Source organism: Macaca nemestrina, chromosome 1 (genome assembly GCF_043159975.1).
Source record: "Macaca nemestrina isolate mMacNem1 chromosome 1, mMacNem.hap1, whole genome shotgun sequence".
Taxonomy (NCBI): domain Eukaryota; kingdom Metazoa; phylum Chordata; class Mammalia; order Primates; family Cercopithecidae; genus Macaca; species Macaca nemestrina.
In genome coordinates, this window is record NC_092125.1 from 26319423 (window position 1) to 26332606 (window position 13184).

Genomic DNA, 13184 nt, shown 5'->3' on the forward strand with positions numbered 1-13184 from the left:
GTGCATATATTTTCAGAATAGTTAGCTTTTCTTGTTGAATTGTTCACTTTACTATTGTGTAATGTCCTTCTTTATCTTTTTTGATCTTTGTTGGTTTAAAGTCTGTTTTGATGGAGACTAAGATTACAAACCCCTGCTTTTTTTTGCTTTCCATTTGCTTGGTAAATTTTCCTCCATCCCTTTGTTTTGAACCTGTGTGTGTCTTTGCATGTAAGATGGGTCTCCTGAATACAGCACACTGATGGGTCTTGACTTGTTATCCAATTTGTAAGTCTATGTCTTTTAATTGAGGCATTTAGCCCATTTACTTTAAGGTTAATATGGTAATGTGTAAATTTAATCCTGTCATCATGATACTATTTGATTATTTTGCACACTAGTTGATTCAGTTTCTTTGTAGTGTCATTGGTCTTTATATTTTGGTGTGTTTTTGCAGTGGCTGGTACTGGTTTTTCCTCTCCATATTTAGTGCTTCTTTCAGGAACTCTTGCAGGGCAGGGCTGGTGGTAACGAAATTCTTCAGCACTTACTTGTATTTTATTTCTCCTTCGCTTATGAAGCTTAGTTTGGCTGGATATAAAATTCTGGGTTGAAAATACTTTTTTTTTTTTTAAAGAATGTTGAATATTGGCCCTCAATCTCTTCTGACTTGTAGGGTTTCTGCTGAGAGGTCCACTGTTAGTCTGATGGGCTTCCCTTTGCAGGTGACCTGGTCTTTCTCTCTGACTGCCCTTAACAGTTTTTCCTTCATTTCCACCTTGGAGAATCTGATAATTATGTTTCTTGGGGTTGATCTTCTCGTGGAGTATCTTAATGGTGTTATGTGTATTTCCTGAATTTGCATGTTGGCCTGTCTTGCTAGGTTGGGGTAGTTCTTCTGGAAAATATCCTGAAGTGTGTTTTCCAGCTTGTTTCCATTTACCTCATCTCCTTCTGGTACTCTAATCAATCATAGGTTTGGTCTTTTTATGAAGTCCCATATTTCTTGGAAATGCTTTGTTCACGTTTCATTCTTCATTCTTTTCATTCTTTTTTTCTCCATACTTGTCTGCATGTCTTATTTCAGTAAGGTGGTCTTCAAACTCTGATATCCATTCTGCTTGGTTGATTCGGCTGTTGATACTTGTGTATGGTTCACTTGTGCTGTGTTTTTCAGCTCCATCACGTCGTTTATGTTCCTCTCTAAACTGATTCTAGGTAGCAATTTGTCTAACTTTTGTCAAGGTTCTTAACTTCTTTGCATTGGGTTAGAACACGGTAGGAGCCACCATTTCTATCCTCTGTGTGCTTACAGTTGGGGAAATAAGACATTTTGAAGCAGCAGAAAGAGTGAGGGCTTTGCAGTTGGACAAACTTCAGCCTGTATTTTATAATCTGTAAAGTAGAAATAATAATCTGTACCTTGCAAAGTGATTTTGTGATAAAGAAATACTAGATGTAAATGTTTGATTACTATTAGACATTATCATTATTAAAAACAGATGATCTTGCAAGCATATCTGTGAAATGCTGACTAACAGCACAAAGAAAAATCAGAATCAGAGGGAGGTGGAAGGTGGTTGGGGAAGGCTCCATAGAAGAAGATTGTTGTGTTGTCATTGATATTGTCAAGAGGAAGGACACCATATGCATCTTCATTCATTGCTTTATCTCACACAATGCTGCTGTTGCTAATGGACAGCTTGGATCCTGCTGTCTCTGAGAAATGGATTATGTCCAGTACTCCACATATGTCCCCCTGGGAGTTCATGAGGAGGTTCACCTGTGTAAGAGCAGCAGGGGAGCCACTCAGGCCTGTTGTAGGCATCACACTTGGTAGAGAATAGAAAAGAGTCAGAGAAAGGAGGAAAGTGTGCAGAGAATTTCAGGTCTCTGAGACAACTGCCCAAGGACAGGGGAGGAGAAAGAGGGACCCAGGGGAGAGGGAGTGCAGTAGAGAGATGGCTTCTGCCACCTTCTCACCAGACCACCTTTGCTGTGTTTCTGGGCCAAGTTTCTTGCCTTTACCTTCCTTTTCCATCCTCCTAACCAGGAGGATTGGGAGAAAATCCTTGTTAAAAAAAGATCTCTTGGCCAGGCGTGGTGGCTCACGTCTGTAATCCCAGCACTTTGGGAGGCCGAGGTGGGCAGCTCATGAGGAGATCAAGACCATCTTTGCCAACATGGTGAACCCTGTCTCTAAAGTACAAAAAAGCAGCCGAGCATGGTGGCGTGTATCTGTAGGCCCAGCTACTTGGGAGGCTGAGGCAGGGGAACCACTTGAACCTGGGAGGCGGAGGTTTCAGTGAGCCGAGATTGTGCCACTGAACTCCAGCTACTGACAATAGAGTGAGACTCTGTCAAAAACAAAACAAAACAAACAAACAAACAAACAAAAACAATGAAAAAAAAAAAAAAGAACAGAAAGGTCTCCCAGTCTCCCGAGGAACACTTTAGATAGCCCATATGCAGGAGGTAGTCCAGCATTTCTCATGCCTTACCATTCTTTTTTCTTGTATTTTCATCCCCACATCCTTTACATCTTTCTACTCAGTTTTCTTCCTCTTCTCTCTCAGGGTCAAGGATAAGAGAGGAGAAAGAGTGAAACAGAGGGAAGGCAGCATAGGTGTAACTGCATATCTAGTTTCCCTCTTGGGTGCTGAGCTGCTGGGAAAACCGGCAGTTCCAGTGAATTTCTTCAGGGTTATGGAGACTGAATATCTTAATTAAGTGAGGTTGCCTTTTTAAAAAGCCACTTGGATCCATTTTTATTGTAGTCTATAGTGCTTATTTCTTTGGTGTACAAATCTGATGGGAGAAGATCCATCAAAAGAAAGGGTAGGGGATAGAGGAGGAAAGAATGAGAGATGGGGTGCTCTTGGTAGTGTGTCAACTAAGCCCTGGCTGCCACAGGTACTGATTTGCACCCCTCCACTCCCTCCTCTGCCATCCAGCCTGGGGACCCCCCATGCATGCCATGTGCTTCTCAAGCCTGCCTCTGCTTTCTTTCCAGGAGCCTTATTTCAACCCCACAACTTAGAGTTATTTCCTTCTCCTGTATTACATTATTCCATCTTGACTTTCTCCCACTGTAGCAATGATCACACTGTAGTATATTAATTATCTTTTGGTTGCTTTTCCCTCTCAGTAGACCATAGTCTTGTTGGATGGAGGGACTGTGCCTTTTTCTTGTTGCATGCATGTACTGGACACTCTAGTGATATTTGCTAAATGTTAAATGAGTGAGTGAATCCAGCTATGTATAACCTAGCACTCATTTACTTTCTTCCCCATTTCCTGAAAACTGGTTCATTTCCCATTTCACTAAGACAATCTTCTCTGGTGTCCAGTGTGAGAGTTGCAGCTAGAATCTGCAGAGCCTTCCTGAGACTCCATTCTCAGAACAGTTGCACAATTTGGTCATTATCCCGGCCCGCGGGATAGTCAGTGTAGGCCCTGGAGGAGGGGGTGGGAATTTGGGGAACAAGAGACACGAGAAATGGAGACAAGACAGTGCTCTGATCAAGTCTCGTTTAATGGCGGTAATGCAATGCCTTATATACATTTGGAGGGGAAGGGGTTGGGCTAAGGCGGAAATGACCTCATTGTGGAAGGCGTGGCCAGATAGACGTCATGTTGTGCATGCGCTGTCAGGTAGTCTTTTTGCGGGCACGGGAAAAATGAATGAAGAAGAAGCAGGAAGAGCGCCATCTTTTAATGGCGGTATTAATACAGGGAAGAAGGTAAATCTAGGGAGAAGGTGTGGGGTGGAAATGAATATAGCTCAGGCGTTTAATCCTTAATTATTATTCGCTATGGCCGGGGCGTGCAGCTCCGGACAGGTCCCCCTTTTTATATTTTTATGACAAGAAAACCCCTCGGGAACTGTACCTGTCTTAGGTTGGGTCAACTCACCCCCACCTTCTAGGCCCGTCATGGGATAAGGCAGCAGCAAGGGCGGCCCTCCTGTCTTAGGCTCCAATGGAGATAGTGTCCTCTTACCCGTCATTGACTGTCCAGTTCAGCACACAGGGGAGGTGGTCTTATTAAGGTAAATAAGACTCACCATTTTCAGTCATCTCAAGGCGATGATAATGGACCTGTATAGGTTTGGCCTGGAAGGCCTCGATTTGTTGTCTGACAAATGCCATAAGCTTATTAAGGATTATAGGCCCGAGAGTGAGGAAAAGTAGAAGAGTGAGTAAAGGACCAAGAAATGGCAGGAGATAGGGGAGAAGTCCATCGAGTCCAGTCCATAGTGGATTGGCGGACAGGCCTTTTCTGCGCTTTTCTAGTTCTTCTTGCAAAGTTTTTATCTTATCTCTGACGATTCCGGATTTGTTGGCATAAAAACAGCACTTTTCCTGTAAAGCCAAACATATCCCTCCCTGTTCTGCCGTTAACAAATCTAGACCTCTTCTATTTTGGAGAACTACTTCAGCTAACGAGTCTACTTGGTCTTGTAAATCTTGTATAGTACTGGATAAAGTCTGTACATCTGAGATTAATTGATCGGATAATTTAGTATATTGGGTTAGTGAGACTCCTAGGCCTGTGGCTCCTGTAGTAAAAGCAGTGGTGATTCCTAGTCCAGCCAACAAGGGAATAAATTGTATGGCTCGTTTCGGTCTATAAATAAAATGTTCAATAGCGGGGATGGGGATAGGTTCATCTCCAGGGATGATATCAATGTCGGGGAGAAGAGTGGCCAGAACACAAAGCCCTGTCCAATTTGTAGGTAGATATGTATATGCCATGTTGTTTCCACAAACGAAAACCGAGCCATTTATAGCACACAAAGGGTTGGTGGCATTGATTATGGAAGTACAGTTGCCAAACACAACATAGCCTAAATCAATTTCTTTAGTGTTATTATATGATGGTGAAAAGAGGCAAGAGGAATTAGAAAACGTCATCGGTTGAACTAAGGGGGGGGGGGTAATAGGACAGGATTTATTTACTAAGGATTCATTTGAGTAATTGACATAGGGCAATGAAAGGTTAGGTATGGCTAGAGGAATAGGGGGGCCCATTTTAAGACAAAGCCAACAATCGTGGGCCCGGCTTGTATTGGACATTTGAAGTAAATTGTAAGTAGCATTGAGGATATCAAAGATTTGGGCATCGAGCCTAAAATTATCTCTAAGCTCAGGCAGGGCTAAAGGGTGATATTGAAGTTCAGGATATGGAGCTTTATGAATTTCTTCTAATTTTTTCTGGGCGGTTTTAATTCTTGCAATATCTAATGGGCCTCCTCCATCAGAAATGTGAATGGGGGCGGTAGTGCTCCAACAAACAGGCTTTCCTTTTTGGCCGTTACAAGGAGATTGTACAAGTTTATTAGTGGATCCTAATACTTGTAGGTCATTGATGCCTCCAGTTTGTGTTTTTAGTAACGTGGCCGTATAATATGTTCTATTGCCTGATTTGCATTGTTGATAGGAGGTATAACAGGAACTATGTACAGAAGATTGGAAAGAGCTACAAGGGCATTCTAGGAGCGGCCCGTTAGGTGAGGTATCTCTTGGGGTAGACTTACATTTCCATAACTGGTTTGGCATTAGGTAAGCTGTCTTGCCCGTGCAGGTCACCTGGGTGATTCTATCTGACGGAGGTTCAGATATTTGTCCCCCTCTGCAGTCACAAGGCTGGCCGTATTGTTTTCGTAATAGTTCTTTTGCCTTACGAGGGTCACCAAAACCTGCATAGACCGTCACTATGTTATATAGAGCGATTATTCTCCAAAGGAATTTCATGTTAGGCTTCATTTTCTGAAAAACAAGAAGGAAAGAACTTCTCAGGGAGATTTATCTTCCCTGGACTGACAATGGTTATGATTTATTTGTCTTACCAATCTTTCAGGCAGCCATCTGGCTGCATCATTTTTTTGTGAGAAGATGCATACTGAGCCTCTTCCCCAAATTAAAACTGGATCGGGGCCATGCCATGAACTATCAAGTGGATCTTTCCATTTTACCATTGCAAACTGTTTTTGAGATTCAGGATGCCAGAAACGGTCGGCAGCCGATTTTCCATGACTGTCCAAATTTAAAAAATTAAGGATAAACAGGGCATGATTGAGTATGTTTCTGGGGGTACCCTTCACGGGGTACCAGCTCCCCCCTTTTAATTTTGTGATAATAGTTTTTAATGACAGATGAGCTCTTTCTACTATACCTTGTCCTTGGGGATTATAAGGAATGCCTGTGGTATGTTTAATTTGTAGGGTATTACAAAATTGTAAGAAGGTTTTGGCTATATAACCGGGGCCATTATCTGTTTTGATTTGTTTGGGTATTCCTAAAATAGAAAAGCAGTGTAATAAATGAGCTATGACATGTTTGGTGGCCTCTCCTGTTTGGAGAGTTGCACTGATGAATCCACTATAGGTGTCTATGCATACATGGATATATTTTAGTTGACCGAATTCTAAGTGGTGAGTAACGTCCATTTGCCAAATTTCGTTGGGGATGAGTCCTCGGGGGTTCACTCCTAGATGGGGAACAGGTAAATATGTTATGCAGTTGGCGCATTGTTTAACTATTTGTCGAGCTTGTTCTCTGGTAAGTTTAAACATAAGTCTTAAGGTTTGGGCGTTTAAATGATGTAAGGCATGTGCTTTTTGCGCTTGTTGCAAATTGTCTGTAGTGACTGTGGCTATGGTTTTTGTTGCTGTGTCAGCTGTTGCGTTACCTTGCGTTAGAGGTCCCGGTAATCCTGAATGTGCTCTAATATGCCCAAGAAAAAAGGGAGTAGTCCTTTTTCGGATAAGTTGTTGACATTGTAAAAATAGGTTAGCTGTATCTGAAATATGTTTAATTTGAGACACGGTCTCTAAGAGGGGTATTGAATGAGCCAGGTAGGCGCTGTCTGTATAAATGTTAAGTGGCTGACAAGGAAAAGCTGATAGTGCTGCAATTATAGCTTGCAATTCGACCAGCTGAGCTGATGTATAAGTGGTCTGGAATTTAACGACTACATTATTGTAAGTGTAAGCGGCAAGTCCTGTGGAAGATCCATCAGTGAAAATTAGTAATGCGTCATTGAGAGGTTCTTTACTGGTAATATGGGGAAATACAAACGCATGAAGTTTACAAAATTGAATAAGTTTGTTAGGTGGGTAATGGTTGTCAATCGCGCCAGTATAAGAAGCGCAAGCAATTGGCCAGGTTTCCGTATTTTGTAACAGCCAATGGATGCGTGATTGAGTGTAGGGCTGTATAATGGTAGAGGGTTCTATTCCAAAGTATTTTCTACTGTTTTCTCTTCCCAAGATAATTAGATCAGCTATGGCATCATAATAAGGTAACAAAACCTTTTTAGGGGAGGAGAGCAGGTGTACCCACATAATGGGATTGTTCTGCCAAAATAGGCCAGTAGGGGTTATTGTTGTGTTAAAAATAAGGAATATTAATGGCTGAGAATAATCAATACCGGTAACAAATTGTGTTGCAATGGCATGTTCTACCTGTTGGAGTGTTATTAATGCTTCTTTAGTAATGGACCTGGGGGATTTTGGATTAGAGTCTCCTTTTAATATATCGAAAAGAAGTTTTAACTCTCCTGTGGTGAGCTTTAAGTACGGTTGAAGCCAATTTATGTCTCCCAGTAATTTTTGGAAATCATTTAAAGTTTTTAAATGATCACGACGTATGACGGCCTTTTGATTAATGATTTTGGGTCCATTAATCTGGAAACCAAGATAAGTGTATGGATCTTGTAATTGTACCTTTTCTGGGGCTATCTGTAGTCCGGCTGCTGTTAACTCTTGTTTGAGTTGGGCGAAGCACTGTAAGACTTGTTCGCCAATTTCTCCTGCTATTAAAATATCATCCATATAATGTATAATATACATTTGTGCCCATGTTTTTCTGACTGGCTCTATAGCGGCAGCTACATATTTTTGACACAAGGTAGGACTATTGGCTATACCCTGAGGTAAGACTTTCCATTGATAGCGCTTCATTGGTTGTTTAAAATTTGTAGATGGAAGACTAAAGGCAAATCTTTTCTGGTCAGCAGGGTGAAGGGGAATTGTAAAAAAGCAATCTTTAAGGTCAATAATGATTTTAAAATATTTTTGAGGAATCGCAACCGGTGAAGGCAATCCTGGTTGTAAGGCACCCATAAGGATCATAGTGATATTTACTGCTCTTAAATCTTGTAAGAGTCTCCATTTACCAGACTTCTTTTTAATAACAAAAATAGGTGTATTCCAAGGCGAATTACTTTCCTCAATATGTCCTGCTGCTAGTTGTTCCTGCACTAACTGTTGGGCAGCACTTAGTTTATCATTGAGTAAAGGCCACTGATCAACCCAAACGGGCTCATCTGACTTCCAAGTAATGGGGTCAGCGCACCTTTGGGGTGCAGGTATGTCAGTGGCCTGAGCTAAAAATTTCCAAACCCCTTTTTATCAAGTTGTCCTGAAACCAGTATAGGCTGTGGGATACCGTTCTCTCTTTTTCCAAGACCTTTACCAGGGGTGTATCCTTGAGTTAACATTTGTGCAGTAACTATATCATTTGGACTACACATTATAATTTTCATTTGAGAGAGGAGATCTCGCCCCCAAAGGTTAACAGGTAGGTAAGGGATGACAAATGGCTTAATGAGGCCTGAATTGTTTTCTTTATCTGTCCATGTTAGGTATTTAGAACTTTGTTTAGGATTACTGCTTTGTCCAATTCCTCTCAAGTGAGTTAAAGTTTCTGTGGTAGACCAATGAGAGGGCCAATCTTCCTGTTTAATGATAGTTACATCAGCCCCTGTGTCTATTAGTCCAGTGAATGCCTTCCCGTCTAACCATAAGGTTAGAGAGGGTTTTTGATTTGTAATTGGTTGCACCCAATATATATCTGATGATCTGAAACCTTTTATATTTCTATTAGAGTATTGGATATTATTATCTGTTTTAACCAAAGGTAGCAGGAGTAACTGAGCTATTCTAACTCCTTGAGGGACAGTAATAATACTATCAATAGCTCTGGCCATAATTTTAATTTCTCCTTCATAATCATTATTGATAACTCCAGGGAGGACTTGTAAGCCTCTCATGGTGACACTACTTCTTCCTAAAAGTAGCCCAAAAGTGTTAGGTGGTAAGGGTCCATATATTCCGGTATTTAAGGTTTGCGGTCCCATTTCAGGTGTTAGTATTGTGTGGGAGGTGGAACTGAGGTCCAATCCTGCACTTCCCGGGGTTGCTCTACTAAGTTTTGAAATGGATTGCTGTTGCTGGCTGGAACAAAGCTGACTGCCCCATATGCTTGTTTCGGGGCCTGAGGCTGGCCCCTCATCCCGTTTCCCTGCCTGGGGGGTAAAGGATTTCCTTGACTGTCAGTTTTAGATTTACATTCGTTTGCCCAGTGCCTTCCTCTTTTACACCTTGGGCAAAGGCCTGGGATTTTTGCTTCTGGACTCTTATTTTGGTTTTCACAGCAATCTTTTGCAAAGTGTCCCCTTTTACCGCATCTAAAACATCCCCCTTTATCTTTACCTTTGTTAATGAGGAAATCTCTTACTGTTTGGCCGCTAAAAGTGGCGGCCATTGCTAGGCCTTGTTGATATGAGGGCCCAATATCTGAACAAAGGCGAATGTATCCTGTTAAATCTGTTTTCTTTCGATAAGGTCTGATTGCCGCTTGGCAGGCGGGGTTAGCATTTTCATAAGCTAACTGTTTAACATAATCTACACCCCTTTCTGCGTTTCCAAAGATTCTACCTGCCGTGGTCATAAGTCTATGCACAAAGTCTGAAAATGGCTCATCGGGTCCTTGTTTAACCGCTGTGAGCGAGGCCCCTGGATCTCCTTTAACGGGAAGTTTTCTCCAGGCCTTTGTAGCAGCAGCCTGGATTTGTGAGAACAGTCCAGGGTCATATTGCATTTGGGCCTGAGTGTCTGCATAATTACCTGAACCAGTTAACATATCAAAATCCCAACCGTTTCCTGCCTGTTGATTTCTTTTAGCTGTATCTCTACAATTTTCAAAGAACTCTGACTTCCAAATTAAGTGGTCTCCCCCAGAAAGAACTGCCCTGACTAAGGTATTCCAGTCTGTAGGAGTGAGCCAATTCTCAGCTACAGATTCCACTATAGCAAGAGTATATGGAGCAGTAGCCCCATACTGAGAGGCAGCAGTCTTTAACTCTTTTATAATAGTAAAATCAAATCCAGTATGATGCCTCCAAGCCTGTCCCTGTTCATCTATGGTTTCAGTGACCGGAAAAACGTCTTTGGGGGAGGAGTCTTCTCTATATCGGCTAGCAACTAACCCCCCTCTTGGAACATGTTGTCCAGGCCACTGAAGTGGGTGCAAGGAACCCTCCATAGTGTCTGAGTTAGGTATTTTTTCATTTCCTGTTTTTAGCTTTTGGAGCCTAATTATCAATGATTGATGTAACTCTTCAAGTTTAATCTGTTCTTCTAGTTGAGCAATTTTTTGCTTTAATTCTTCTTTGGGATCTATTGCTGCCATAACAATGGGTGCAGAAGCCTCATTATGTGTCTTATTATATGGGGGTGGGAATGAAGAACAGGGAGGCAAATCAGGGTTGTGATATTTAGCCGCCTCTTCCTCTAAATCATCCCAATTTATATCCGATTGATTAGGCTTATTAATTTCCTCCTCCTTTTGAAGCATCTGTAAAATTGGGTATTTTTTTGGTTTGTTTTTGTGTGGTATTTCTTTATCTGTTACAGAAGGAGACTTGATTTCCTCATGATCACTTTTGAGGGAAATGAGATCTTCCTCCGTATCTTGCGGAGGCTTTGTGAGGTTAGAGCGGGAGCTAACCTTTAAAATATGCTCTGTCTGAGCGACCGCAGCCATGACTTGCGGATTGGCCTCCTTCTTATCTATTAAATCTCTAATGAGGTTCCAATAAGAGAAGGCGGTTACAGGAATTTTTTCTGGCCCAAAAGTATTATAATAGTCCTGAAAACAATCCCCTACTCTATGCCATCTTTTAATATCAATAGTTCCTTCCTGTGGGAACCAAGGGCAAGTGTCTTTTACAAAATCAAAAAATTTAAACAAATCATTACCTTTAACCTTTACTCCTCGTATCTTTAAAGCCTCTTTTAATTGTCCTACATATATTTGATGCTGGCTTAATTCTTGTCCCATTTCAGACGCGTCACTTACCTTCGATTCTGACGCGGCAGGTTCCCGCGGTGATCGGAAGAGTTTGACTCCTTTTGTCTTCGTTAGCGGTCGACCGTCCTTTGGCGTCCTCTTCCTCATGGAGTCCCTCGTTTCCAGGTCCCTGTTCAGGCGCCACATATCCCGGCCCGCGGGATAGTCAGTGTAGGCCCTGGAGGAGGGGGTGGGAATTTGGGGAACAAGAGACACGAGAAATGGAGACAAGACAGTGCTCTGATCAAGTCTCGTTTAATGGCGGTAATGCAATGCCTTATATACATTTGGAGGGGAAGGGGTTGGGCTAAGGCGGAAATGACCTCATTGCGGAAGGCGTGGCCAGATAGACATCATGTTGCGCATGCGCTGTCAGGTAGTCTTTTCGCGGGCGTGGGAAAAATGAATGAAGAAGAAGCAGGAAGAGCACCATCTTTTAATGGCGGTATTAATACAGGGAAGAAGGTAAATCTAGGGAGAAGGTGTGGGGTGGAAATGAATATAGCTCAGGCGTTTAATCCTTAATTATTATTCGCTATGGCCGGGGCGTGCAGCTCTGGACAGGTCATGAGCCAGTGTCTTTTTTAAAAAAATAGTTTAAACTTTAATTTTACATTCAGGGGTTCCATGTGCAGATTTGTTATATGGGCATTGTATTAGTCCATTCTCATGCTGCTAATAAAGACATACTTGAGACTGGCAAATTTAGAAATGAAAGAGGTTGAATTAACTCACAGTTCAGCATGGTTGGGGAGACCTCAGGAAACTTACAGTCATGGCGGAAGGGAAAGCAAACAGGTTCTTCACATGGCAGCAGCAAACACAAGTGCCAAGCAAAAGGGGGGAAAGCCCCTTATAAAACCATCAGATCTCATGAGAATTCACTCACTATCATGATAACAGCATGAAGGTAACTGACCCCATGATTCAATTACCTCCCACCAGGTCCCTCCCATGACAAGTGGAGATTATGGGAAATACAACTCAAGGTGAGATTTGGGTGGGGGGATATATATATATATATATATATATAAAATATACACACACACACACACACACACATATCATATCAGGGATAGTGTGTGATGCTGAGGTTTGAGGTATGATTAATCCTGTCACTCAGGCAAGTGAGCCAGAACTTAGTGGATAGTTTTTCAAACCTTATTCCTCTTTCCTCCTTTCTCTAGTGTTCTTCAGTGTCTATTGTGGTCATCTTTATGTCCAGTGTTTAGCTCCCACATATAAGTGAGAACATGTAGTATTTGGTTTTCTGTTCCTGAGTTAATTTGCTTAAGATAATGGCCTCCAGCCACATCCAAGTTGCTGCAAAAGACATGGTGCATTTAGTGCTGCAATGAACATACAAGCACATGTGTCCTTTTGTCCTATCTATTTTCTTTTGGATGTATACCCAGTAATGGAATTGCTGGGTTGAATGGTTATTTGAGAAATCTCCAAACTGCTTTCTACAATGGCTGAACTAATTTACATTCCCACCAACAGTGTATAAGCATCACCTTCTCTTCACAGCCTTGACATCATCTGTTGTTTTTTGACTTTTCACATGATGACCCACAGGCTCAAAGTAAAGGGTCAGAGAAAGATCTATCATGCAAATGAAAAATAAAAAAGGAGGGGTTGCTATTCTTATGTCAGATAAAACAGGCTTTAAACTAATTACAGTAAAAAAGGACAAAAAAGGGCATTACATAATGATAAAGTTTCCAATTCGACAAGAAGACTTAGCTATCCTAAATATATACGCATCTAACATTGGAGCACCCAAACTCATAAAACAACTACTTCTAGACCTATGAAAAGACTTAGACAGCTGCACAATAATAGTGGGGGACTTTGACACCTCACTGACAGTGTTAAAAAGATCACTGGGAAGAAAACTAACAAAGAAATTCTGGACTTAAATTTGACATTTGATCAATTGGACCTAATAGACACCTATAGAATACTTCATCCATCACCTACAGAATATGCATTCTTCTCACCTGCACACAGACACAGGACATACTCCAAGATCAACCACTTGCTTGGCCATAAAGCAAGTATCAA

At 41.7% G+C, this 13184-nt stretch overlaps 2 protein-coding genes across 2 annotated transcripts in view; one reads left to right on the forward strand and one right to left on the reverse strand.

Annotated features, from left to right (window-relative positions):
* The window catches only part of LOC105493010 (lymphotactin), a 170056-nt gene that overhangs the window by 35883 nt on the left and 120989 nt on the right, over positions 1 to 13184 (forward strand). The window lies entirely within an intron of this gene.
* Positions 1008 to 13170, reverse strand: LOC139355890 (uncharacterized). Its single transcript, XM_071068475.1, has 4 exons — positions 13121 to 13170; positions 11127 to 11295; positions 4941 to 5750; positions 1008 to 1193 (listed from the first exon to the last, which is right to left on the reverse strand). The coding sequence occupies exons 1-4, from the start codon at positions 13168 to 13170 to the stop codon at positions 1008 to 1010; spliced, it is 1215 nt and encodes a 404-aa protein (XP_070924576.1).